Source organism: Balaenoptera acutorostrata, chromosome 3, assembly GCF_949987535.1.
Source record: "Balaenoptera acutorostrata chromosome 3, mBalAcu1.1, whole genome shotgun sequence".
Classification (NCBI taxonomy): domain Eukaryota; kingdom Metazoa; phylum Chordata; class Mammalia; order Artiodactyla; family Balaenopteridae; genus Balaenoptera; species Balaenoptera acutorostrata.
In genome coordinates this window covers 30,317,940-30,344,914 of record NC_080066.1, presented here as the reverse complement: position 1 = coordinate 30,344,914, position 26,975 = coordinate 30,317,940, and the positions used below count along the sequence as shown (strand labels likewise).

The 26,975-nt window shown below is 38.1% G+C and overlaps 1 protein-coding gene across 18 annotated transcripts in view; it reads left to right on the top strand.

Moving 5' to 3' along the window:
* The window catches only part of ZMYND11 (zinc finger MYND-type containing 11), a 130,321-nt gene extending 103,654 nt beyond the window's left edge, over positions 1-26,667 (top strand). For 11 of the 18 annotated variants that reach the window (XM_028162914.2, XM_007167476.3, XM_057543096.1 and 8 more), the window contains 11 exons: positions 4,140-4,217; positions 4,686-4,778; positions 6,462-6,549; positions 7,107-7,162; positions 8,305-8,382; positions 9,255-9,373; positions 13,865-14,072; positions 14,459-14,527; positions 15,320-15,592; positions 15,913-16,098; positions 26,115-26,667. In XM_028162914.2, coding sequence (XP_028018715.1) covers positions 4,140-4,217; positions 4,686-4,778; positions 6,462-6,549; positions 7,107-7,162; positions 8,305-8,382; positions 9,255-9,373; positions 13,865-14,072; positions 14,459-14,527; positions 15,320-15,592; positions 15,913-16,098; positions 26,115-26,237 — 1,371 coding nt within the window. In that variant the 3' untranslated portion in view covers positions 26,238-26,667. The remainder of the gene's footprint in view (positions 1-4,139; positions 4,218-4,685; positions 4,779-6,461; positions 6,550-7,106; positions 7,163-8,304; positions 8,383-9,254; positions 9,374-13,864; positions 14,073-14,458; positions 14,528-15,319; positions 15,593-15,912; positions 16,099-26,114) is intronic. The other 7 variants (XM_057543097.1, XM_057543092.1, XM_057543090.1 and 4 more) reach the window with 3 other exon arrangements.
* Positions 26,668-26,975: the final 308 nt, after the last annotated feature.

Sequence of the window (26,975 nt, the reverse complement as noted above, 5' to 3'; positions counted from 1 at the left end):
CAGAGAGGCTTCTAGATCTGGTGTCACTTTAGAAGCCAGCTTCGCAGCTCTGCCTCTTGACTCCTCTCGGGACAGCAGCAGAGGTGAGTTGGGCCACTATGTGTGTTTGTGTAAAGAAACAGCCTCTCTTATGTTGCTGTGCAGTGGTTCTCAGTCAGGACTGCCTGTGAGAAATACCTGGGGTGTTAGGACTGCCAGTGCCCAGGCTCCTCTGTAAACCAGTGTCAGCACCATCTCTGGGTGGCACCTAGACAGTGGTGGCTTTTTCCTTGGCGGTAAAATTTACATTGCAGTGATTTGCACAAGTCTTGAATATGCCACTTGAGAAATAGACAAATGCACACATAGCTGTGCACCCAAATCCCACCGACATGACCATTGAATCCCACCCCATACCAGATGGGCGTCACTGTCATTTGTGTCCATCAGATAAGTTGTGCCTGTTCCAGAACTTTGTATAAATGGACATTGGTGTTTTTTTAAAGGCTTTCCCAGGCGGTTCTAATGCACAACCAGAGGTGATCAGCACTGAAGTGGGATGCCTAAATCTGGGTGGCACTTTATAAAATGTGTAGGAGACTTTCTAGGTAGTAATATTTTGCCAGAGTTGGAGCTGTGAAGGGTGGGGGTGGGTCACATCCATTTAGCCACAGAAAGTCATCCATCCCCCTTGTTTCCTTTTACATTTTGCTGAAATATAGTGACTTTTCTAAGCATATATCGCCACTTTGAATTGCACACTGAAGAGGAGAGATACTCTAGCACCTTACTCTAAGCAAATTTAAACATGATACAAAATCAGATTTTTATCCTCTAATTTATCATTTATTATAGTTTTGTAAAATTAAGGCCCTCGGCCTGAACTCTGTACATTTGGAGTCTTCCCAGAAAGAAATGTTGCTGCACGTGGTTATGCTAAATTAGCAATTAATCTAAAAATGTTTAAACAGGTGAAACCAAAGTAAAAGCATTCTGAGAGCATGTAATACCCATGTATTTTGTAGATACTCTATGGAAAGAAAATAGGAACTGAAAATAGACCTTCATTTAAACAGGGGAATTACATGAACAATGTAATGCACAGTTACCTAAACTTAAGCAAAGTAAAATAGGGTTTTCCCTACTGTTTCAAAAAGTTTCAATATTTTTTGTTTCAAAGAAAGAACCAGTTGGTTAGGATATTTTAGCTATACAGGCATACCTCGGAGGTATTGCAGATTTGGTTCCAGACCACAACAGTAAAGCAAATATCACAATCAAGTTAGTTGCACAAACTAGTTGGTTTCTGGATGCACATAGAAGTTATGTTTAAACTAGTAAGTATACAATAGCATTATGCCAAAAAAGGTACATACCTTCATTAAAAAGTACTTCATCGCTAAAAAATGCTAACCATCGCCTGAGCCTTCAGCGAGTCATAATCGTTTCGCAATAGTAACATCAAAGATCATTGATCAAAGATCACCGTAACAAATATAATAATACAGTAATATTGAAAAAGTCTGAAATACTATGAGAATTACTACATGTGACCTAGTGACACAAAGTGAGCGAATGCTGTCGGAAAAAGGGCACTGATAGACTTGCTCAATGCAGGGTTGCCACAAACCTTCAGTTTGTAAAAAACACAGTATCTGCCAAGTGCAATAAAACGAGGTATGCCTGTAGAGATATTCTGATTCTAGCACTGCATAAATTTCACCCACAGAGAAACATTGAATTGCTTTATTTTCTAAGGCTCTAAAACCAAAAGGAGTTGGATTGTAACTAACAGTGAAGTACTTCATAGGTTGATGTTGAGAGTGCAGAAATGAGAAAAATGTATTCCTGTGCGTGTGTAGAATACGCAGCAGCCACGTTGCAGGGGATGCAGTGAGCACCCATCCCCACCGTCGCCTCTCAAGTGACTGCAGACGTCCCAGCGCTAGTGGACATCGCCTTCAAGAGCACTCACTGCCTGGTTGAGCTCGAGGTGTTCAGTGGGAGCCCCAGAGAGGAGAGTGTTCCCACCCTGCTTAGTTGGGCACAATTTTTAGTGAGCATTAAAGTAATATTTCAGCACTACATACAGTGCTGGTTGTATAGTTCACCTGAATAATATGTTACCTATTAAAAGAACCATGGCCCCACAGATAGTATTACAAGACTTCTAATCTGATATAGATTGCTGTTATACCTGAATTTATACACAGTTGTATGATTTAACGATCAGAACGATATTTGGGATCTGCAGTGTTAGTAGTGCAACCAAAATATTTCAGAGTTGGCATGATAGAGCATGTAGTTGGAAGCATTTGGTTTTTTGTCTGTTTGTTTTTGGCCATGCCATGCGGCTTGCAGGATCTCAGTTCCCCAACCAGGGATTGAACCCGGGCCACGGCAGTGAAAGCCCGGAATCCTAACCATTAGGCCACCAGGAAACTCCCTGGAAGCATTTGTTTTTATTCTCCTCTCTTTTTAAGGGAATATAGGTTTCCCAAGAGGTGAGGAAAAAGCCTTCTTGGCCTTCCTACCCTTTCTTCCCTATATCCAGCAGCTCATCAAGCTGTTTAGTACAGAAAGCAGTGCTTGGAGGGATGGCCGTGCTAGCAAGAGTGTTTACGCAAGAGCGTTAATAGCTGATTGTGTTTCAGATCCACTGTTTTACTCTGGCTTACAGGAGGGAGCAGTTAATAGTTCTCATGTGTCTGTGTGCCTGGGACTCACTGGGGATTTTGTTTAAAATGAGAATTTACAAGCTACATCAAAGTCCCTTTCCCCGAAGATTATAAAACCTGGGGTTCAGGAAATGTCATTGCATTTTAAACTCCACATCTACACCACTGGTACTTGGTCTTGGCCAGATGTCACAACCACCTGAGGAATTAACAGTAAATGAATGAACTTTCCCTTAGAAATTCCAATTCAGATGCTCAGGGGTGGAGCCCAGCTGCATTTTATGGGAGTCCACCAGTGAATCTGAGGTACATCCGGGGTTGAGAAAAACTGCTCCATAATAAAACGGCACAGGTCATAGAATAAAGCTGAGTAAGGAGAGCACTGACTGTGTTGCCAAAGAATCCAGGTGAGGAGGGAGGGAGGGGGTCATGTCAAACATGAAGTGTGTGAAAGTAAGTCTCCAGCTCAGAAAACAGTTTTCCACTTTTTAGGCAGATATTTTAATGTTGTGTATGTATAATCAGTTTGCTTAAGCCATAGCTAAGGTTTCTCATTGACATGAGAAATTTTTGCTCCTTCTTCCATTGTACTTAGCATATTGAGATGACTTCCTGTGTATAAAATTCTTTTGGGAGTAAGTAATAATACCACTGGGTAGAGACTCATAATGTAACGGCCTGAAAAAGTTAAAGCGTCTATTAAATAGTGGCCCAAAACCTGCTCAGTCCTCTGCAGTGCAGTCTACTTATGGTCCAGTGTCTGTCATGGTATATTATATTAACCTTGACTAGGGAAATGGGAACATTGGTCCTTGTTTCCTAGCTGTCTAGAAATGACATAAAAGGTAAAAAATCCTGTCTTTTTTTCTTCATGTAAAGTTAAATTTTCTGAGAGATAAATTAAGGAACCTAATTAACTTTTAGGCAAGACTAACAGAAATTGGAGTTATTACTGAAGAGATCCGTAACACTTTAAAATAGTTATGTAGATGTGTGTGCTGCAGTGTATGTAATTCCTTTGTGACACAGACATTTAATAATCTTTTTAACAGAGAATAATGTTATGTTGAAATTCACTATTCAATATTGCTATTTTAAAATATTCCCTAAAGGATTTCAGCCATTGATTTTTTTTTAATAAAATAAGTGATTCTACATTATATCATTATTATATCATTATTGTTATTGTCATTATTTCTTTTCACCTGAAAATTGGTTGAAGTTTTAAAACATCAAGAAAACAATGCATAGTTCTCTAAGTTATTATGTCAAGGACAGTATAATATTTTCCAATTCTTACCTTGTTAAATGTTGTTTTTGGTATGCAAATTTTGAAGATTTCTCTGCATCAGATAATGTTGGAAATAGTACATCTTTTAAGAAAATCTTTGCATACTATAATCTTTTATATGAGACATCTTTTACAAGAATATAGACTTACAAATGATCAGATTTTATCTTGGCCTTTTCTATCTTCAACAGAGCATCAAGAAGAAAAATACGAACAAGCAGGAGATGAGTACGTACCTGAGGTTCATCGTCTCCCGCATGAAGGAGAGGGTGAGTCCTGTAAGGGGGGCTCTCAGAATCGCCCAGAACATATTTCACTCTGGCTTACTCCTTAAAAGTTAGTGACTGACAAGGAACAAATATGCATAGAGCAGTATGAGGGGTGGAAACCACTGCTGTCCCGTTTCTTTTGTGCAGTAAATAGTTCTATAAAAGGCTTTTAAATTTGTTTTGTCTTTGTTTTCAACTCAGGCATTTCTTTAGCTGTATTAGATTAGAAACATTTATATTTTAAAATTCCATTTATCAGAATGAACATTTTCATTGATAATTAGTGTTTAAAATGAAATTGAATTTTCCAAAATAACTGTTCTTTCTATTCAAACCTTAAGGAATGCCACATTAAACTATAGTGCATGTACATTTTTCATTAAGTTCTAAAGTACTTGTTGTTTAGAAATTGATGTTTTACCCCTCTCTCTAGCCACGTTTAAACTGATGTGTCTCATGACCTTTCAGGCTATTGACCTTAATAAAAAGGGGAAGGACAACAAACACCCCATGTACCGGCGGCTGGTGCACTCGGCGGTCGACGTCCCTGCCATTCAGGAGGTAAAGCTCCCTGACAGCACAGCCCTGGTCGTGCACCTGCCGCCCTCCTGCCTGAGCAGCTGCCCTTGTGAATGGCATGCACTCCCTCTAGTGCTCTTTAGGGGTCATCTTGTAAGAGGCTTGGTTTTCAGCAGCCTGTTGATTCTTGACACTTGCTGCTTAAAGAAAATGCATTGTAGCCTGGTCAGTGTAATGTTCCAGATGTAATTAACATGTGGATGTGGTTTCCTAGTTTCAGAAGCAGTACTTAGGAGTCTCTCTCAAGGGAAGATTAGAACATAGAACTGATCTAGGATCTTGGGAAACACAATGACATGCACTTGAACAAAACAAAGTTTTAACTAGAAAACTTTATCCTTCTTTAATGAAGTTCTTATTTTTACCTACTCTAGCTGAGGATTGTTAATGGGTTGGTTAATATTTAATTACAAATTGCAATAACATCCAGTGAACACTTTCTGTTTCCAGTTAGCTTTGCAGATTTACTAATTCTGTACCTATGTATCGTTTTGAAGTTTTAAAATCTTATGGTTGGCCATAATAGGGAGACCATAGGAATAATTTAAAATCATCTTACTCATTTCTTAATCTGCTTAATAGCTGAGGAAGAATGAAGGTGTATTATTTCAGTGGAAGAAAGGGATAAATGAAGGTTGTTCATAAAAACGAGCAATTTAAATTTTACCTCCTACCCCTAGATTGTGTGGCTTCAGGCATAGCCTCTTTTCCTGACTCTGAGCCTCTGAGAACAATGAAGAACTCAGCTGCCCTTCCTGCCCTCTCCCTGTGTGGCCCCTCCCCACGTTCTGCAATCTGATCCTGTTGGGTCCATGGAGCACGCTGGCTGGGCTGATGGTGCCTTGTTAGCAAGTGCTGACCATGAGCAGAAGCACCACAAAGAAAATGAAGAGGAAGACATGATTTTCATGCTTTCAGGAGCTCACAGTCCAGACCAAAATACGAGCTATGATGGTGCTTGGGGACTGCGGGGTGCGGTTGTCCCCACCTGGGTATAGGCAGGTAGCCTGGGAGCGCTGCACAATGCCAAGGCCTGAGCACCTGTGAGCCCAAGGCCATGAGAAGTTCAGGGTGGAGTTCAGATATCAATATTCATAAAAGAGCCCTGTGACCCTTGATGCCAGACAGAACCATCATTTGCCTTGGTGCATAGAGGACCTCCTAGGACTTTAAAATTATTTATACATCAGCACCTAATCCCAATTCAGAATTATAACCGTATCTTCTTTGTGGTAACGGCAAACTGTCACAGAGGCTAACAGCTCTTCTTTCAATTTTTATTCTCTTGAGTTATAAAAATAGTAGATATGTAGTTAGGGTCTCATCAACCCCACTGACCAAAGCTTTCGTTATTTACAGTGCTTAGCAGCAGCTTTTGTTATTACAGAATGCGGTGTTCACGCTGCAGAGTTCATGCTAGTAAATAAATATCGGGGACAACGTGGCTGCAGGATGTGGGCTCTGTGCACTTCACCATCCTGTAATAGTCTAACTGCAGACGGAGTTGTGGGTTTCTTTTACGCACATTCTGTCAGTACCATGGGACACAGGAGTAGTCGTAATGCCATTCTGGAAAATTCGCCTGTTTCCTGCACTCTAACGCTGTAATGCCGACAGGTGTTTTCACCATTAACCCTTTGCCATTTTGTTGTTTTCCCTCTGCAGAAAGTGAACGAAGGGAAGTACCGAAGTTACGAAGAGTTCAAAGCTGATGCTCAATTGCTTCTCCACAACACAGTGATTTTCTATGGAGGTTGAATATTTTTTGTTTTTTTGTTTTGTGTAGTTTTTAAAATTCATACCATTTACATTCCATGTCGAGAAATATCTTTTATAAAATATTACATTAAAACAATACCTGAATGATCTGTAAGTAAGTAATAATGTTAGGGTTTAAACTTAAAAATATTTGGTAATGGAGTTATAGCTTATAGAATTGACTGGCCAAAAGCAGAACTCTAGTTACACTAAATAATATTCATGGTTTTATATATAAACTTATAAACTTAGTTGAAAGGCTTTTTATAAGCACTTTGATTACTTTTGATTTTCCGCATTAATATCCCCTCATTCAAAAGTAATGAAAGAGGTCCCTCTGTACCTAGAGTATTATGTTATATTGGATATAAAATTAAAGCTGCTGATAGCATTTTCTTTTACTGCCTTAATTTTATTTTAAATATACGTTTTTGTTTTAAATGGTATGTGTCCACTTTTGTTAAAAATGACAGAAAATTTAAATGGCTGTATTAATTTTGATAGTCTTGTGTTTCTAGATCACTGGTAATAGATACCTGTCTTTAATTACAGCAGACAGTGAGCAAGCTGACATAGCAAGGATGCTCTATAAAGACACATGTCATGAGGTACTATCCACGCCTAATAACTAAACTCTTGCTATATTCCACATTAATCTATTTCAGAATTCCACTCTGATATGTACATTTTAATTTTGCCATTTTCTTTAAATATAATTTTATTTCCATGTATGACATACATGGCAAATAACGCAAACAGAGGGAAGAATTCTGGCAGAACTATTTTCAGAGAAATCCTGGGAGTTAGATTTAGTTACTAAGTAACTTCTACTAGTTAGAAGAAACAGAAACTTTGTTTTCTCCTCTTTAACTACCCTAAAGAGTATTAGTTATATAACTACATGTAAATGTGTTGCACTGGGCAGGCACTCAATAAACATTACCCTCTGGGAATGAAAGGTTCAAATTTGAGTTCTTACTACACTACACAGGCAAAAAAGCGTCCAAACAACAGCATTCATATTTATACAATAAATGAAATATATATTTAGGGAAGGATTTTTTGGGTGGTCTTTCTTATTTGAAACACTCATCTATAACCATACTATCTTTGCAAAAGTGTCTCAATTTATATAAAAAGTTTTGTTTCTTGATTCCATTTCAAATATGACTTTTAAAAAATTCGTTAAACATGTTTATTGAGTGTCTACTATGTGCTGTGTTAGGAGGAATAAAATGGGAATCAGGATGCTGGCTTCCTGCTCATACAGTTGTATTCTGAAGAGGGAGACTCAAGAAAAGGACAGACAAAATAGGTTTCTTTACAAGTTATAAAAAAATGTTATGAAAGAAAATAACACTAAGAGAATGAGGCAAAGTAGGGACTGCTTTTATTGGTAGCGGATATTTTATATGGGTAGATCAAGAGACATTTCTGAGGAAATAGCCTTTAATCTGAGTGCTGAACTGGAAAGGTATCAGTGAGGCTGGGGAAGCAGAGGTCAGATGCAGTGGCCCCCTAAGGAATCTGTCCTCTATTCCAAGTGCAATCTGGGACCTTCGGGAGGTTCCAAGAAGAAAGTGGCAGGCTCTTCTGGTATTATTCATTGGAAAATTAGAATTTTAAGCTTAAGGGACAAAACTGAAGACTGTATACATGAAAGAGAATGTTAATTTGCATGGATCTATTTTATATAGTTTTATGCATGTGTGTATTTTATGTAGGCTAAATAGTTGATTTTCTTTTTCAGCTGGATGAATTACAACTTTGCAAGAATTGCTTCTATTTATCAAATGCTCGTCCTGACAATTGGTTCTGCTATCCTTGTGTATGTAAAATTTTGAGATTTTTTTTTTTAACCTCTTAAGTGTCTGATGTCTTACTCTAAGGAAGTTTATTTCCAATTTGCTTGAAGATTACAATCCTTCTAAATATTTTTCTTTGTGTCATGGTATGTATGGTTTTAATGAGTATAAAAACTGAAACACGGGGAAAACAACTTGGGATCAGTATCCATTTGTGACTTTAAAATGAGGACCCTCAAGACTAGGAATAAACACTGAATCCCTTAATATATAAAGTAAAAATTTGCTTTTCCTCTCATTCTCTCACAAGAAATCTAAGTCTTTATATATACTTATAGCTGTGTGATTGCCCCTAAAATGGCATGATTTCAAGGAGTGTTCCAGGGGCAGTCGCCCACCCCCGGCCATGGTGTAAGAGCCTGCCTGAGAGCCCCTACTCTCCGAGACATTACTGTGCTCCTCAGTCACTTGAGGGTCTCATTAAAATTTGCATCTCCGACTTGATAGATCGGGAGGAGGGCCTAAAATTCTCCCATTTCTTATAGGCTCCCAGGGTTGGACTGTATTTCGTGAAGCAAAGTCAGGGTGTTCTGTTTGCCACTGTTACACTGTTGGCTTCATTCCAGATGCCACAGGCTATTGAGATTCTTTTCACTGTCTTTTCTGCGAAATGAAGGTCCACATTGCTTATGCAAATTTTAATTTTTTTGGTGTTTTTCTTGGAGGCAAAATCAGTCAATCCTGGGGTGGGGGTAAGTTCTGTGTGCTTAGGAGTTAGAAAAAAAAATATTTTCAAAATAATGGATTATGCTTGACTGCGTAGTTCAGTATTAATGATATTCTTGTATTTAATACTTTAAAAGTAGTATGACAAGGTAAAACATTTTATTTCCAGATACCTAATCATGAACTGGTTTGGGCTAAAATGAAAGGTTTTGGATTCTGGCCGGCCAAAGTCATGCAGAAAGAGGACAATCAGGTTGACGTCCGCTTCTTCGGTCACCACCACCAGAGGTAATCATGTGCAGCCATCACCCCTGGGCCTCCAGGAGTCGTGGGGGGTGCCCAGTCCTGCTTTACCAGTGCTCTGGGGGCTTTGCCATTAGAAACGGTGTGAACTGTATTTCATTTTATTTTTTTATAAATTTATTTATTGTATTTATTTATTTTTGGCTGCGTTGGGTATTTGTTGCTGCGTGCGGGCTTTCTCTAGTTGCAGCGAGCAGGGGCTACTCTTCGTTTCGGTGCGCGGGCTTCTCATTGCGGTGAGTTCTCTTGTTGCAGAGCACGGGCTCTAGGCGTGCAGGCTTCAGTAGTTGTGGCTCACGGGCTCAGTAGTTGTGGCATGCGGGCTCAGTAGTTATGGTGCACGGGCTCAGTTGCTCCGCGGCATGTGGGATCTTCCTGGACCAGGGCTCGAGCCCATGTCCCCTGCGTTGGCAGGTGGATTCTTAACCACTGCGCCACCAGGGAAGCCCTGAAGTGTATTTTAAATTAAAAAACAAATCAGCACATAACTTGACTGGGCACCTAACAGTGCTTTCTATACATGGTATTTCAGATAATGGTTACTAAACAGGACAGTTTCAATAGTTGACACTGTTGAGTTCCGAAGCGTGTTAATGGTGGGATTGAATCCATATTAGGAGTTAAGTGGAAGGCTTCTCAGGATGTGTTCATTTCATAGAATTGTAATATCATTACGGTAGTTTCAACCGTACTTTCAAGGTTCTGTCAAAGCCATAGACAAAAATAATCAACTCAGGAGTACAGGAGAGTGTCAATGTTATGATCTAAGAATGTATATGAGGGAAAAATTTGACTTAGTTTTTTGAATTTCATTAAATAAACAGTTAATTTAGAAAAATGAAGAATTCAGTTATTTTTTAAAAACCATACTACCAGATGAGAACAATCTGATAATCAGAATTTTCCTATATTTTCTTTTTTCACTAATTTTAAAACAACTTTATAGTATCTTCAACCATGAGTGGTATTTTATTAATAATATGAGTGAGTTTGTTTTATATCATTCAGTATATACTGTGCAGAAAATATTTTAAAAGAATATTTGAGCTGATTTACTTGGGTCCTTAGAGTAAGTTTGTCATCTGAAGAGGGAATTAAAACAGAAAATTACATTTCCAGAGTCTTTTCCCCCCAAACTTCTTATTTCTTGGAAGATTTTATCTAAAAAAATTATAGACAGATGGGACTCTAAGGACTTTATTTTAGAAAATAAAAGATCTACAATTTTACTATAAATACAATTTTACTATGAATCTTTTTCATTTGCTTTTCCTGGTTACAATATACCCAGCAAGATATTTGAAGTGAATGATGGGTACATACCTTAAAAATGATACTCTATCATGTTAGAATAATTGATATATTAAAAAATGAACTCTATAAAAATAATAGAGTTTTAATTACTTAAGCAACATGTTATATACCAAGAAGAGATGGCCTATAAGGGCCCCCAGCTGCAAGTTTTCATTAATAAATACTTTTTTAAAACTATTGTAAACATTTTTTAGTGTGCCGTTCAGTGGTATTAAATACCACATTGTTACGCAGAGATCACCATGAATAAATACAGTAAATATTCTTTAGCCAGTTTATCATGTCTCTACACTTAGGTGGGAGAAAAAAAATTTAAGCAAATAAATGATTTTGGACCAGTCCCTCTGTATGCTCACACCAGAACATGCTGCTCCCTCCCTAGACCCTGAACCCTGAGCAGGTGGTAACGTTCAGGGAGTAGATGCCTGTGGTCCTGGTAAGTACAGGCAGGGTTTTCATAGGGTATGCAGGGTTCTGCCTGTCAGAGGAAAAAAAGTAGCTGATAGGGTCTGACTGTCAGCAGGGCTAAATCTTTCTGCTGCCTGTAGTTGGAGGGAGCAATGGCACAGGGAAGAAAGAAAGGGGACATTTTGGGTTCATTTGCCATCAGATCACTGAGCCATTTTATTGTGCATATATTCAGAGAATTCTGGATTGACAGATGTGTAGGCATAGCCAGATTCGATTTTACCTCTTTTTATTAAACTTACTGTAAATTGTAGGGTGCAGTTTGCCTTTTATTTTTAGTGTAGGTCAGATTGCATGCTCAGTGACACTCTTTAAAACTGAAATCTGATTATCTACAATAATGGAGATGATTAAGAGAGAATAGGAATGTTTTTATGAATTGCATTGAGACTTAAGTCTCATGTTAAGAATAGATTCAGTAGATTAGATCAGTAGATTAAATTCAATAGATTAAAGGCAGTGGCCATGTATGTAGAAGTGCCAACCTAATAATTAGGCACAGCGAGGACCCTCACTGGGTTCCACCTGGTAATAGATAAATTGAATAAATTTAATAAATTCAGTAGATTAAATAGATTCGATAGACTAAATATATCCAAGGGGATAAGATTCTCTCCTAGGTCACAAATTGATTCCAGGTAGTCAGCACTGCTTATAACAGAAATCTCTCTCAAAAAACATACTGGTTTTAAAAACTGTTTTAACACTTTTATTGATTGACTGGTATGTAATAGGTGCTCAATAAATGTTTGTTGACTGAAAGAGTAAATATAATATAAATACAAGATCTAATGGCAAGGAACTCTTCCACAAGCAAAATTTTCTTTTTTTTTTTTTTAAAGGATTTTCTTATTTATTTATTTATTTATTTATTTTTGGCTGTGTTGGGTCTTCGGTTCGTGCGAGGGCTTTCTCCAGTTGCGGCAAGCGGGGGCCACTCTTCATCGCGGTGCGGGGACCGCTCTTCATTGCGGTGCGCGGGCCTTTCTCTATCGCGGCCCCTCCCGTCGCGGGGCACAGGCTCCAGACGCGCAGGCTCAGCAATTGTGGCTCACGGGCCCAGCTGCTCCGCGGCATGTGGGATCTTCCCAGACCAGGGCTCGAACCCGTGTCCCCTGCATTAGCAGGCAGATTCTCAACCACTGCGCCACCAGGGAAGCCCAGCAAAATTTTATTTGCACTCTTTTTCAAAGTGTAGTTTACTTTGGTTTCTAATAAAGCACTGTCAGATGACACTGTTAATGTAATATTTATAAATAGGTTCAAATTTAACAATTTCAGTTATCATTACCATATAACTATGGATTATTATATATTTAAAATGTGCTTTTAAATTCTAAAGCAAACAGCTTAGTTTGTACAAGCAAGTTAGAAGTCTACATTTTTGGCTTTAGGCATATGTGCCGGGATTCAGTAAGATCCCTTCAGAACAGTCATAGGTCTAGTATTTGTGAAACTCCTAATAAGACTGAAAAGAGCAAATCTGTGTATTCGCAGTGCTGGATCCCAACTTGTACCCTGTGCTCTAGAAAATGTCTTATTAACTGTGGCTCACATATCCTTATATTTTCTTATTTCATTTGTGACATCCCTTCTGCCTAGAAGTCCTCCCCTCATATGGTCCCCTGTTTAAATCTTACTCCTCCTTCAAGTTGGAGCCCAAATGAAACCTGTGACCACTCACAGCCAAAACCCTCTTCCTCTCCAGACTACCCCAGAGTCACCTCGACTCTGTGCTGCATTGTTTTATCATTGTTTCTCAGTTAAAGGCAGTGGCAATGTATATAGAAGTGCCAGCTTAATAAACTAGGCACAGTGAGGACCCTCACTGGGTTCCAGCTGCTAATTAATAGCTTTCCTTAACCCCATTTTGGCAGCATCTCTGCCAGCTGTCAAATGAGGCGGGAACAGTCATAGGTCCCACGCACTGTGTGCTTTGTGGTGCCTTCCACTGGCACACGGTAAGCCTTGGTTGAGCTGGATGCTAATTTAAGTCCAGTCAAGCGATTAGCACCAAGGAAAATTTTCTTAAATTTCTAGCATTCTTCCCAATAGAACCAAATGTAGTTTTAGATCAACTTATGTGTTCGCAGTTGAGTACCTGGTTGCTGAATGATACAAACAGTTTTCCATTTGTTGGTCATGGTTCATCTGATGAATAGGAATGTGATGACTTACTAGATACTAGTTGTTAGATGCCCTCATTTTGTATGTGTCTCATGAAAATTTCTGGGCATTTACAAATGATTCTATAGTTCTAACATGCAAATAGCTAGATTTTGAATAATTTACAGTATTCAAAACAATGAGATATTGAACATTTTAAAAAGAGCTGTGAATCACTCCCATTCTGAGAACTTTGCTTTGATGACTGTGAAAAACAAATGTCACTTCACCTATTTTCTACTTGGTAAGAGTTTTTATTCAAGCCACAAATTGTACTTTACAATGGGTAGAGTTTCTACCATTTTGGAAATTTCTTCTTCTTTTTTTTTTTTTGATGTGGACCATTTTTAAAGTCTTTATCGAATTTGTTACAATATTGCTTTGTTTTATGTTTTGGTTTTTTGGCCACGAGGCATGTGGAATCTTAGCTCCCTGTGTGTTGGAAGGCGAAGTCTCAACCACTGGACGGCCAGGGAAGTCCCTCCCATTTTGGAAATTTCTAACCATCCCTTTCAATGTTGTTCACAGGGCCTGGATTCCTTCTGAAAACATACAGGACATCACAGTCAACGTTCACCGGCTGCATGTTAAGCGCAGCATGGGCTGGAAGAAGGCCTGTGATGAGCTGGAGCTGCATCAGCGCTTCCTTCGTGAAGGGAGGTTTTGGAAGTCTAAGAATGAGGACCGAGGGGAGGAGGAGGCAGAATCCAGCATCTCCTCTACCAGTAATGAGCAGGTGCGAGGCGCCAGTGAGAGCCTGTCGTTTCTTGTTCTGCATGTGCAGGTGTCAGCGCACACTCCTCCCTGGAATGAGCAGACTCTGACTTTCCTTATTCCTTTCCTGTAACATTTGTAAAGTGCTCTGCGAAAGAAACCAGAACCAGTTCCAATACACGGAAGCCACCACCAGCCCTGATCCTGACTCTACCAGCACATTAGCTCTTTCAAGCCCTCGGCCCAGAGGAATCATTCCGTGAGTGCCAACCACGTGGTCTTGAAAGAGCTAATGCGGAAGGGAACAAGTGCTCCCCCCTGACCTGTGGGTCCCTGGCTAGTCTTAGCAGCAGAGAAGTGTTTCATAGTGTCGGGAATAATGTGCTATTACTTTTATGATGCCCACAGCTAAAGGTCACTCAAGAACCGAGAACAAAGAAAGGACGACGTAATCAAAGTGTGGAACCCAAAAAAGAAGTAAGTTGCCTGCCTTGCAGTGTCCAGGTGGCAATTGAAACAGGAAATATTTTCACAGTTGTGATCAAGGCAGTGCTCCTCACAGGTCCTTGCGAAAAGCATTGCCGTCAGTCAACCTGTAGCAACCAAGTTGGACCCAGTCTTCCCACTGTTCCCGTCATAGAGTAACACACGGGAGCTGCAAGTCTCCTTACCAGTTAAACAGCAGTGACCACGGCTGGCTAAGTGGGAGGGCACTTTGCTGTATTTTCTAGAACTCTGATATTTTCTCATAGCACTAATAAAAAACAAAGTGTTTATCCAACAAATCAATGAGGCCAACATTTAAAAACTGGAGGAAACTATGGCTGAGCTCAGCCTTTTAAAATTATATAATCCATGCATATTTTAAAATCAGGTGTAAATATGGGCAAAATCCTCACACATATTCAGTGAGAAGTGGTTTAGGGTATTTGTTAAAGAACCTAAACCAAAGAAGTGACTATAAATTGATAATGATTTTGTATGATAAATTTTTTTGTTTAGTCTGTTTTGAAAAGAAAAACCATAATATTGATATGTAATTGTAAATGAAGTTCCTGTTTAGAATTATTGTACCTACTAATTGCATGTGTTTTAAATTTTTTTAAATTTATTTTTAATTGTAAAATACACAAAACAATTTTCCATTTTCTTACATGGTTTTTGAACTGCAGTTTTTTATGTGGCTATTTATGTATATCACTCTGTTTTTCTCCTAATAGAGCTTGCTCTTGAACTAGTGAATTCTATAGCACTTTCCTTATCCTTTAGGAACCAGAGCCTGAAACAGAAGCAGTCAGTTCCAGCCAGGAAATCCCCACGATGCCTCAGCCAATCGAAAAAGTTTCTGTATCAACTCAGACCAAGAAGTTAAGTGCCTCTTCACCAAGAATGCTGCATCGAAGCACCCAGACCACCAGTGACGGAGTGTGTCAAAGCATGTGCCACGACAAATACACCAAAATTTTCAATGACTTTAAAGACCGAATGAAGTCTGATCACAAGCGAGAAACTGAAAGAGTCGTACGAGAAGCTCTAGAAAAGGTAACGCAGCCTCCACCGCCAGTGTTGCCTTCAGACATCTGGGCAGGATAAGAGAATAGTCTTCCTATTGTGGTTTAGCTTCTGTCACTTAGGCATCAACCAGGTAGCTGTTTTTTAAAACTAGGACTATAATAAAATATCTTTTTATAATATTTTAATTAACAGTAGTACTTTTCTCATCTAAAATATTTTATAGCCCTTAATGAAATAAAGGGAAGAGGTACATCAGTTAAGTAGAAACTATGTATTAAGGTTTTGCTTAATGGTCTGTGTAAATTATGAGCTGACATATTGTGGGTTAACTTTTTTTTTCATTTCAGCTGCGTTCTGAAATGGAAGAAGAAAAAAGACAAGCTGTAAATAAAGCTGTAGCAAATATGCAGGGTGAGATAGACAGAAAATGTAAGCAAGTAAAGGAAAAGTGTAAAGAAGAATTTGTAGAAGAAATCAAGAAGCTAGCAACACAGCACAAACAACTAATTTCTCAGACCAAGAAGAAGCAGTGGGTAAATACCACTATTTTCTTAGAATCTGATTTCTGAAAAATATACCATAGGTATGATGAAAATTAATTCAGAAAGATATATATGGCATATGCAAAAATTACTCCTGAAATAAGAGCTGATGTGAAATTGTCAACTTTAATTAACTTAAAAGATTTTTTTTAAACTCCAGATCCCACATTACTGAGTATTGCTCAGGATTATTTTGTTAAATTGAGAATATGATACTTTGGGACATAACATATTTAGTATAACTGATTTATATAACTTTTCCATCTATGCGAGTATTTTATTTTGATAAGTGGGCTGGCCCTGACTTTTGCTGGTAACTCCTGACAGGTAATATCTAACTTGTAAAATTGTAAATGTAAGTATCGTAATAGCAAACTAAGGATTTTCAGATTTTACTGCACTTAACATTTATACATTAGATTCTAGTAAAGAAATCGATTACTTTTACTTTATGATAGTAACATCTCACGGGTCTCTAACTTAACTGGAAAACTGACAAATGTTCATTTTTTATTATGTCCTGTTTGTGACTCCTATCTTCCGCCCAGATCAGCAGCTTCTGAGCATACAGATGTTTCTCTGCCAACTGACTGAGCTATGTGGACAAAGTTTTGTTCCCAAAAGCTCATAACTTGCTTTTAATTTTGATGAATTACTGTATGAAGTTTTGTGATTCTTCATTTGATCCAGACTACATTCTGAAAAGAGTCTTTAAATATACGTAAATGTTTCATGAGGGAAAATAAACATTTTAAAAATTTTGATGAAGATTTGACAAGAAGGAAAAGAGAAACAGATATAACTTAGAAGAATATATGAAGATAACTTAGAAGGAAAGACAGATGAATGATGAAATATAAATATCACTAGATGGAATTATTAAGGTGTGCTCAAGATCTTATCAAGCAGAATGCCCCAACACCATGTCTTTAATTCTGTCTTCATGCAAAGTTGAGAGAAAGCTAGAAAACAGACACTAGACTTATAAGGGGAAGTTCCCATAAGTTTACTCATGAATCAAGGAAATGGGAAGAGGTGGCTAAAATAAAGAATTATAATACTGCTTTTTATAACGTTTTACCATTGATGAAATAGCTGAAGTTGGTATTATTATACCTATTTATTTGATTCCACATATAAATGATACCATGCGATATTTGACTTATTTTACTTAGCATAATGCCCTTGAGGCCCATCCATGTTGTCACAAATGGCAGCATTTCCTTCCCAGCTCGTGGCTGAATAACCTTCCAGTGTGTGTGTGTGTGTGTGTGTGTGTGTGTGTGTGTGTGTGTGTGTGTGTGTGTGTGTGTGTGTGTGTGTGTGTGTAGTAATATATATACATACATACAAACTATGTCTACTTAATCCGTTCATCCATTGATGGACATGTAGGTTGTATATAGATATCTTGCCTATTGTGAATATGCTTCAGTGAACATTGGAGCACAGATATCTTTTCGATACCCTGTTTTCATTTCCTTTGGGTAAATACCCAGAAATGGAATTGCTGGATAGTATGGTAGTATTATTTTTAACTTTTTGAGGAACCTCCATACTGTTTTCCATCGTGGCTGCACCAATTTACATTCCCACCAACAGTGCACAAGAGTTTCCTTTTCTCCACATCCTTACCAACACTTGTCTTTTTTTACGATGGCCATTCTAACAGGTGTGAGGTGATATATCACTGATACTGATTAGCATTTCCCTGGTGATTGGTGATGTTGAGCTGTTTTTATGTGTCTGTTGGCCATTTGTATATCTTCTTTGGAAAAATATCAATTCAGGTCCTCTGCCTATTTTTTGATTGGGTTATTGGGAGGTTTTTTTCCATTGAGTTGTATGAGTTCTTTATGTATTTTGGATATTAATCTCTTATGGGATATGTGGTTTGCAAATATTTTTTCCTATTCCAAGGTTGCCGTTTTATTTTGTTGATGGTTCTCTTTGCTGTGCAGAAGCTTTTTAGTTTGATGTAGCCCCACTTTTTACTTTTACTTTTACTTTTGTGGCCTTTGCTTTTGGTGTCAAACAAAAAAAATATCATTGCCGAGACCAATGTCTAGGAGTTTACCCCCTATGTTTTTTTTTTTTTTTTTTTTTTTTTTTTTTTTTTTTTTTATAATGATTTGAAGATTTATTTTTTTTTTTTTTTATTGATTAATTGATTGATTGATTGATTGCTATGTTGGGTCTTCGTTTCTGTGCTAGGGCCTTCTCTAGTTGTGGCAAGCGGGGGCCACTCCTCATCACGGTGCGCGGGCCTCTCACCATCGCGGCCCCTCCTGTTGCGGAGCACAGCTCCAGACGCGCAGGCTCAGCAATTGTGGCTCACGGGCCCAGCCGCTCTGCGGCATGTGGGATCTTCCCAGACCAGGGCTCGAACCCGCGTCCCCTGCATTAGCAGGCAGACTCCCAACCACTGCGCCACCAGGGAAGCCCACCCCCTATGTTTTATTCTAGGAGTTTTATAGTTTCAGGTCTTGTGTTAAAGGCTTTGATCCATTTTGAGTTGATTTTTGTGTATGGTGTAAGATAGCAGTCCAGTTTCATTCTTTTGCATGTCATTACCCAACTTTTCTCAATACCACTCATTGAAGAGACTGTCCTTTCCCCATTGTATACTCTTGGCTCCTTTGTCATAAATTAATAGACCATGTTGGCATAGGTTTATTTCTGGGCTCTCTATTCTGTTCCATTAATCTATGTGTCTGTTTTTATGCCAAACCATACTGCTTTTATTTATACCCATTTTTTTAGATAAGGAATTTGAGGCTTATGAGATTAAACAGAGTGACTAGAAACCTGGTTGGTAGAGCTGGGACTCACCCTCCTAAGCTACTTCTGCTCGTATATCATTTCTAGTAGACTGGTAAAAGATTTAGAATTATTCTTGTATTATAGTTATTCTTGTACTATAGTTAAATCCTACATTATTGTAAGAAGCAGTACAGTACTGTAGGACAAGAGAGTATGTAGGTATGTCAGATACCCAAAAAGTGGATGTTAAGATGGCATACAATCAAGAGAAACATAGTTAAGAATGATACATCTTTTAAATATATCCACAAAGAAAGGCAGAAATACAAAATGATGAATGCATTAAGTAATAGAAGGGATGGTGCTGCCTGAAGTATTATTTGATGATGAGGAAACTAAGAAGTTAAATGAACTTGGTCTAAACTCACTTGATTAATTAGCACAGATCTAAGATTCAAACCCAAATCTGACTATTACAGCTACTTCCAAAATTAAAACATGCTATCCACACTTTTTAAATAGTAACCTCACTGAAGTCACAATTGCTGACATAGTAAAATCACAGGAAATATACCAGAGTACTATTGACATTTGGACCAAAAAATCGGGGACACTCCTGTGCACTGTAGGATGTTTAGCAGCAGCTAAGCCTCTATCCCCGCCCCCCGAGTGGTGACAATCAAAACTTCTCCAGACGTTGCCCCATAAGATAAAGGCTGAGAATTAACCACTGGCTTTAGACCATAAGTGACCTTGATAATAGCGTATTCAGTGGCAAGGCACGGGTGAAAGACTGCAGTGGGCTTAAAAAAGAGGGGAAGAGAAAAATCTGAAATAACAAGTGTAGGTAATTCTTCCAAGATGTTTGAGAAGGGGAGCAGAAAAATGGGGGTGGTAAATGGAAAGAAATATGAGGTAAAGAGCCTTTTTAAAAAACTGTGGTAAAATAAATTTACTATCTTAATCATTTTTAAGTTTACAGTTCAGTGCTATTAAATACACTCAGGTTGTGCAACGTCACTGCCATCTTATTCCCATAACTTCTTTCACCCTGTAAAACTGAGGCTCTTTACCTATTAAACAGTCACTCCCTGTTCTCCTCTCCCCCCGCCCCTGGTAACCACCATTCTACATTGTGTCTGTGACTGTGACTACTGTTGGCACCTCTTATAAGTGAATCACACAGTCTTTTTAGGACTGGCTGATTTAACTTAGCATAACGGCACTGAGTTTCATCCATGTTGCAGTATATTGCAGAAGTTTCTCCCCTTTTAAGGCTGAATAGTAGTCCAGTGCATGTATATAACACGTTTTTGCTTATCCATTTACCCACTGATGGTCACTTGGGTTACTTTCATGGTTTAGCTATTGTGAATAATGCTTCTATAAACATGGGTGTACAAATATCTCTTTGAGATCCTGCTTTCAGTTCTTTTGGGCATATACCCAGAGTGGAATTGCGTGGTTCTATGGTAATTATATTTTAAATTTTTTGAGGAACCACCATGCTGTTTTCCACAGCAGTTGTACCATTTTACATTCCCACATGACAGTGCACCAGGGTTCCAATTTCTCTACATCCCCACCAACTCTTGTTTTATTTTGATAGTAGTCATACAAATAGGTGTGAGGTGGTGTTTCACTGTAGTTTTGATTTTGCATTTCCCTAATGACTGGTGATGTTGAGCATCTTTTCATGTGATTATTGGCATTCCTGTATCTTTGATAAATGTCTCTTCAAGCCCTTTGCCCATTTTTTGAGTTGAGTCTTAGGAGTTCTCCATATATTCTGGATATTAATCCCTTTTCAGATACATGATTTGCAAATATTTTCTCCCATTCTGTGGGTTGCTTTTTTAATTCTGTGGATAATTTTCATAAAGTGCCATTTGTCTATTTTTTTCTTTGTTAACTGTGCCTTTGGTGTCATATCCAAAAATTCATTGCCAAATCCAGTGTCATGAAGTTTTTGTTCTTTATTTTCTTCTAAGAGATTTACTGTCTTAATTCTAAGATCTTATTGTAAGATGTATGTCTTTGACCCATTTTGAGTTAATTTTTATATATGGTGTTAGTAAGGGTCCAACTTCATTCTTTTGTATGTGGATATCCAGATTTTCCAGCATCCTTCGTTGAAAAGACTATCTGTTCCCCATTAAACGGTCTTGGCACCCTCATCAAAAAACAATTGACCATATATGTTTATTTCTGTGCTCTCTATTTTGTTCCATTGGTCTGTATGTCTGTCTTTATGCCAGTACTTAACAGGTTGGATTAATGTAGCTTTGTAGTAAGTATTGAAATCAGGATGTATAATTCCTCCAGATTTGTTTTATTTTTTCAAGATTGTTTTGGCTATTTGGGGTCGCTTGAGGTTCCATATGAAAATTTGGGTGGGTGTTTCCATTTCTACTATAAAAATGTCACTGGGATTTTGATAGGGATTGCATTGAATCTTCAGATCACTTTCAGTAGTATTGACATTTTAACAATATTAAGTCTTCCAATCCATGAACATGGCATGTGTTTCCATTTATTTATGTTGTCTTTAATTTCTTTCAACTCTCATTGTACAAGTCTTTCACCTCCTTGGTTAAGTTAATTCTTAAGTATTTTGGCTTTTTTAGGCTGTTTTAAATAGAATTGCTTTCATAATTTGCTCTTGAGATTGTTTGTTGTTTGTGTATAGAAATGCAGTTGATTTTAGTATATCGACTTTGTATCCTGCTACTTTGCCAAATTCATCTGTTAGTTCTAGCAACTTCATTCTGGAGTATTCAGGGTTTCTACATATAAGATCATATCATATGCAAAGATAATTTTACTTCTTCCTTTACAATTAGCATGCCTTTGATTTCTTGGTTTGCCTAAGTGCTCTGGCCAGGACTTCCAGTACTATATTGAATAGAAGTGGTGAAAGTGGGCATCTTGGCGTTGTTCCTGATCTTTGAGTATGCTGTTTGCTGTGGGTTTTTCATATGTGGCTTTTATTATGTGGAGGTAGGTAGTTTCCTTCTGTTCCCGTTTGTTGAGTGTTTTTATCATGAACGTGTGCTGAATTTTGTCACATGTTTTTCTTCATTGACTGAGATGACCATGTGGTTTTTCCTTCATTATGTTGATGTGGCGTATTACATTGATTGATTCTTATATGTCGCATCACATCATTGGTGTATAATTCTTTTTTTTTTTAATTAATTAATTTATTTTTGGCTGTGTTGGGTCTTCATTTCTGTGCGAGGGCTTTCTCCAGTTGCGGCGAGCGGGGGCCACTCTTCATCGCGGTGCACAGGCCTCTTACCGTCGCGGCCTCTCCTGTTCCGGGGCACAGGCTCCAGATGCGCAGGCTCAGTAGTTGTGGCGCACGGGCTTAGTTGCTCTGCGGCACGTGGGATCTTCCCAGACCAGGGCTCGAACCCGTGTCCCCTGCATTGGCAGGCAGATTCTTAACCACTGCGCCACCAGGGAAGCCCTGTAATTCTTTTAATATGCTGCCGAATTCCATTTGCTAGTATTTTGTTGAGGATTTTATCTCAATGGTCATAAGGCATGTGGATCTGTAGTTTTCTTTTCTTGTAGTGTCTTTGTCTGGCTTGGTATCAGGATTATGCTGGACTCACAGAGTGAGTTAGGAAATATTCCCTCCTCTTCCATCTTTGAGAAAAGTATGAGACGGTTTGACAGCTCTTTAAATGTTTGGTAGACTTTACTAGAGAAGCCATCAGGTCCAGGGCTTTATTTATTGGGAGATTTTTGATTAATAGGTCAATCTGCTTATTAGTTATGGGTCTATTCAGATTTTTTCAAGATTTAGTCTTGGTAGGTTTTGGGTTTGTAGGAATTTGTCCATTTCATCTAGGTTATCCAGTTTGTTGTGTATAATTGTTAATAGTGCATTGTTACAATCTTTTTTATTTTTGTAGAATCAGTAGTAAGATCCCCACTTTTATTTTTCATTTAGTAACTTGAGTCCTCTCTTTTCTTCTTGGTCCATCTAGCTAAAGGTTTATCACTTTTGTTCATCTTTTCGAAGAACCAACTTTTGGTTTCGTTGATTTTTCTTTATTATTTTCCTCTTCTCTATTTTGTTGATCTCTGTGCTAATCTTTATTTATTTATTTATTTTCTTCCTCCTGCTAACTTCTGCTCTAGCTTGCTTTTTTACTAATTCCTTAAGGTGGACTCTTTGGCTACTGATCTGAGATCTTTCTTCAGGTAGATATTACAGCTATAAATTTCCCTCCGAGCACTGCCTCACTGCATAACCTAAATTTTTCTTTGATCCATTGGTTGTTTAAAAGTGTTTTTTTAAATTTCCACAACTTTGAATTTTCCAGTTTTACTTTTGTTTTTGCTTTCTTATTTTATCCCATTGTGGTCAAAAAAGATACTTAGTATGATATCTACCTTTTAAAATATGTTGAGACTTAATTTGTAAAGTGTCCCACATGCACTTGAAGAATGTGTGCTCTTGTTGTTGGGCAGAGTGCTCTGTGTGTATCTGTTAGATCTAGTTGGTTTATTGTGTTAGGGCCTCCATTTCCTTACCTATGTCTGGTGGTTCTATCCCTTAGTGTGAGTGGGATGTTGAAGTCTCTATTATTGTAGAACTGTGTGTTTTTGCTTCTTATGTTTTAGTCATTACGTATGTAAATATTTATAATTGTTATGTCTTCTTACTGTATTGAACCTTTATTAATATATAGTGTCCTTCTTTGTCTGTTGTAACCTTTTTTTGATTTAAAGTCTATTTTGTGTGAAATTAGTATAGCTACCTTGCTCTCTTTTGGTTCCAATTTGCATGGAATATCTTTTTCCATCCTTTCACTTTCAGCCCATTTGTGTCTTTAGGTCTTAAGTGAGTCTCTTCTAGACAGCATATTATAGACATGTTTTTATCCATTCTGCCAATCTGTGTCTTTTGATTGGAGAGTTTAATCTGTGTAAATTTAAAGCCCCATAACTTTTTTGACCCTCATTTCCTGCATTCTTGTTTTTGTGTTTAGTTGATTTTTTGTAGGGAAATGTTTAAGTTCCTTTCCTTTTGTTTATATGCTACAGCAGTTTTCTTTGTGGTTACCACGGGAATTACATTTAACAGCCTAAAGTTATGAGACTCTAATTTGAATTTATAGCAATTTTAGTTTAATAACATATATAAAATCTCTGTTCCTTTACAGCTCCATCTCAACCCTTTTTGATTGCTCATGTTATAAGATTACATCGTCATACATTGTGTGCCCAAAAACATAAATTAAAAATTCTTTTAAATGTATTAGTCTCCTAACTTATGTAGAAAAAAGATTTGGGGTTACAAACTAATTTACAGTAATACTAGCTTTTATACTAATAACTTTTTTTCTTTAAATCTTGGTTTCTTAAATCATAGAAAAGAAAAAGTAGTTACAAGCCATTGTAAGCCATAGTACTGGCTTTTATAATTGCCCATGTGTTTACCACAGTTGAGATCTTCTGTTTCTCCACGTGGCTCCAGGTCACTGTCTAGTGTCCTTTCATTTCACCTGCAGGACCCCCTGAGTACTTCTTGCAGGTACAAAGGAGAGTTTTGCTGCATATAGGATTCTTAACTGACAGGTTTTTTTCCTTCTTTTAGCACTCTGACTATATCAGGTCTTTTGGCCTCCAGAATTTCTGATGAGAAATCTGCTGATAACATATTGATGATCCTTTGTGTGCGACAGCTCCCCTCTTTCTTGCTGCTCTCAGGAGTTTCAAAAGTTTGGTTACAACATGTTTCAGTGTGGCTCTCTGAGTTCATCTGACTTGGAGTTACTGAATATTTATATTCATATCTTTCATCAGATTGAAGGAATACTGGCTAAAAACTTCCCCAGTATTCTCTCTGCTCATTTCTCTCTCCCCTCCTTCTGGGACTCCCATGATGCATATCTTGGTCCATTGGCTGGTGTCCCACAGGTCTTTTTAGGCTCTGTTTGCTCTCCAATCTTTTCACCTCTCTTGTTAATTTCCATTGTCCTGTCTTCTCTCTGCTCAAATCTGCCTTTGAATCCCTGAAGTCAGTTTTTCACTTCAGTTAATGACTTCTCAGCTCCACGTTTTCTTTTTGGCTTCTATCTATCTTTTTATTGATGATTCCAGTTGTTCATACATCATTTTCTTGACTTTCTCCATATTTTCCTTTAGTTCTTTGACCTTCTTTAATAGTTGTTTTAAAGTCTTTGTCTAATATATCTACCAGTAGGTCTTTTTCATGGCCAGTTTCTGTTGATTTTTTTTTTTTCCTTTGAATAGTCATACTTTCCTGCTTCTTTGTATGCCTTGTGGTTTTTTGTTGAACACTAGACATTTGAATCTAGTAATATGGTAACTGGAACTCATTTTCTCCTCCTCATAGTTTGCTGTTTTTGTTTCTTTGATTGTTGTAGGCTGTCCCTTTCTGTGCCAAAGCTCAGATTGAGGTGTAAACTAAATGTCTTCTTAGGTCTTTTCTGAGCCTCTCCTTGGGTACGCACATTCACTTTCTGATTTCTCCTGTATATGCAGTTGATTTTGAATGTCTGGCTTGCAAAAGGGGGAATAAAATGGCAGTGGCCCTTTAACTCTTCTGGAAGTCACTTCAGCTGGAGGAGTTGTGACAGCGGGGGCGGGGGGTGGAACAGCAATGGCCGCCCATTTCTGTGACCAGAAGCAGCATCTTTTTTGCCCACCCTGGCTCCCATAAGGTGCTCCATTCACAGCTGCTTGGGTGGAGAATAGGGAAGAGGTAGCTGTTACTGTGCTAAGAGCCAAAATTAACCATAACTTGCTGTTCAAGCCTTCAGTAGACTTCAGAGTTCCAAAATAGTTACTTCAGACAGACTCTACAGTACAGCTGTTGTCCAGGTGGGAAGGGAGATCCTGGTGCTTCTGCTCTGTCATCTTTCCAGAATCTCAGGACCTTTTTAAGAAAATAGAAATTACTTACGCTTGTGTCCTGACGGGAATGACCTAGTGGAGATGAAAAAGTTGATGTTGTGCCCAAGTAAGCTTGAGTTTGCTGACAAAGGACTGCGTGCTGAGCCTCGGTCATCCATCCCATTGTTTCCTGCCATCCTGCTCAGGACAGAAAACATGTTCTGATGTTCTTGGTGATACTAGTTTAAGCTTGAGCCAGAAAGAGCTTTAAAAGCACAGTTTCAAAAGTCTGTCAGTCAATCACTGTACCCAGTTTCCTATGCATTTCATCCCACGTTTAACTGCTGGTTATGGTTTCTTGCCTGCAGTGCTACAACTGTGAGGAGGAGGCCATGTACCACTGCTGCTGGAACACATCCTACTGCTCAATCAAGTGTCAGCAGGAGCACTGGCATGCGGAACACAAGCGCACCTGTCGCCGGAAAAGATGAAGGCTGGTTCTTTCTGGAGAATCACTGACGATTATTCTTCTCAGACACAGCGGTTTTTGTTTCCAAGAAGCCAAACTTGTTTAGAATTTGCTTCCCATTTTGCACCAGCCTTTAAACACTTTTCGTGAAGAAATTTTGCACAGTAGTTAAATCTTTTGTTAATGCTCCTCTGGAGTTTTTCAGGGGGTAAAAGTAACATCAGTGGAGGGTATTATTTTAAATAAATTTTAATTGAGAGTTTGTTGCATTTTCAGCAAATTTTAAAACATTTTTAGGTTTTACAGAGATTTTAACCTTTAAACAACAGATCTTTAAAAAAACAGCAGGTGAATACGAGTGAGTTTAACAAAGAAACATTTAAAATAGATCTGAATGTAAGAACTACAGAACTGTTTCAGAAATAAAGCATACTACCTTGATGTGAAATTTATTTCTTAACCTTGTTGAGCTGGTTTTGTTCAGCTTAATTTACTGTTTAAAGGCATTATCTATTGGTTATGCCAGTGGGTATATGATTGATTGAATTTAGGGAACAGGGTTGACACAGCAGGTGCTAGTCCTGCATATTTTTTCTTAAATATTTCCCAATTGTGTTTTTCATTATTTCTTTTCAATATATAACTTTTATAACAAATTATTAGCTTTGATCTTGTAGTTTAAAATTGCAGGGAACTGGGGTAATCTTTTACTGAGCTGGATCTTAGAGAAAATGAATATTTAAATTTTAAAGTTTGCACA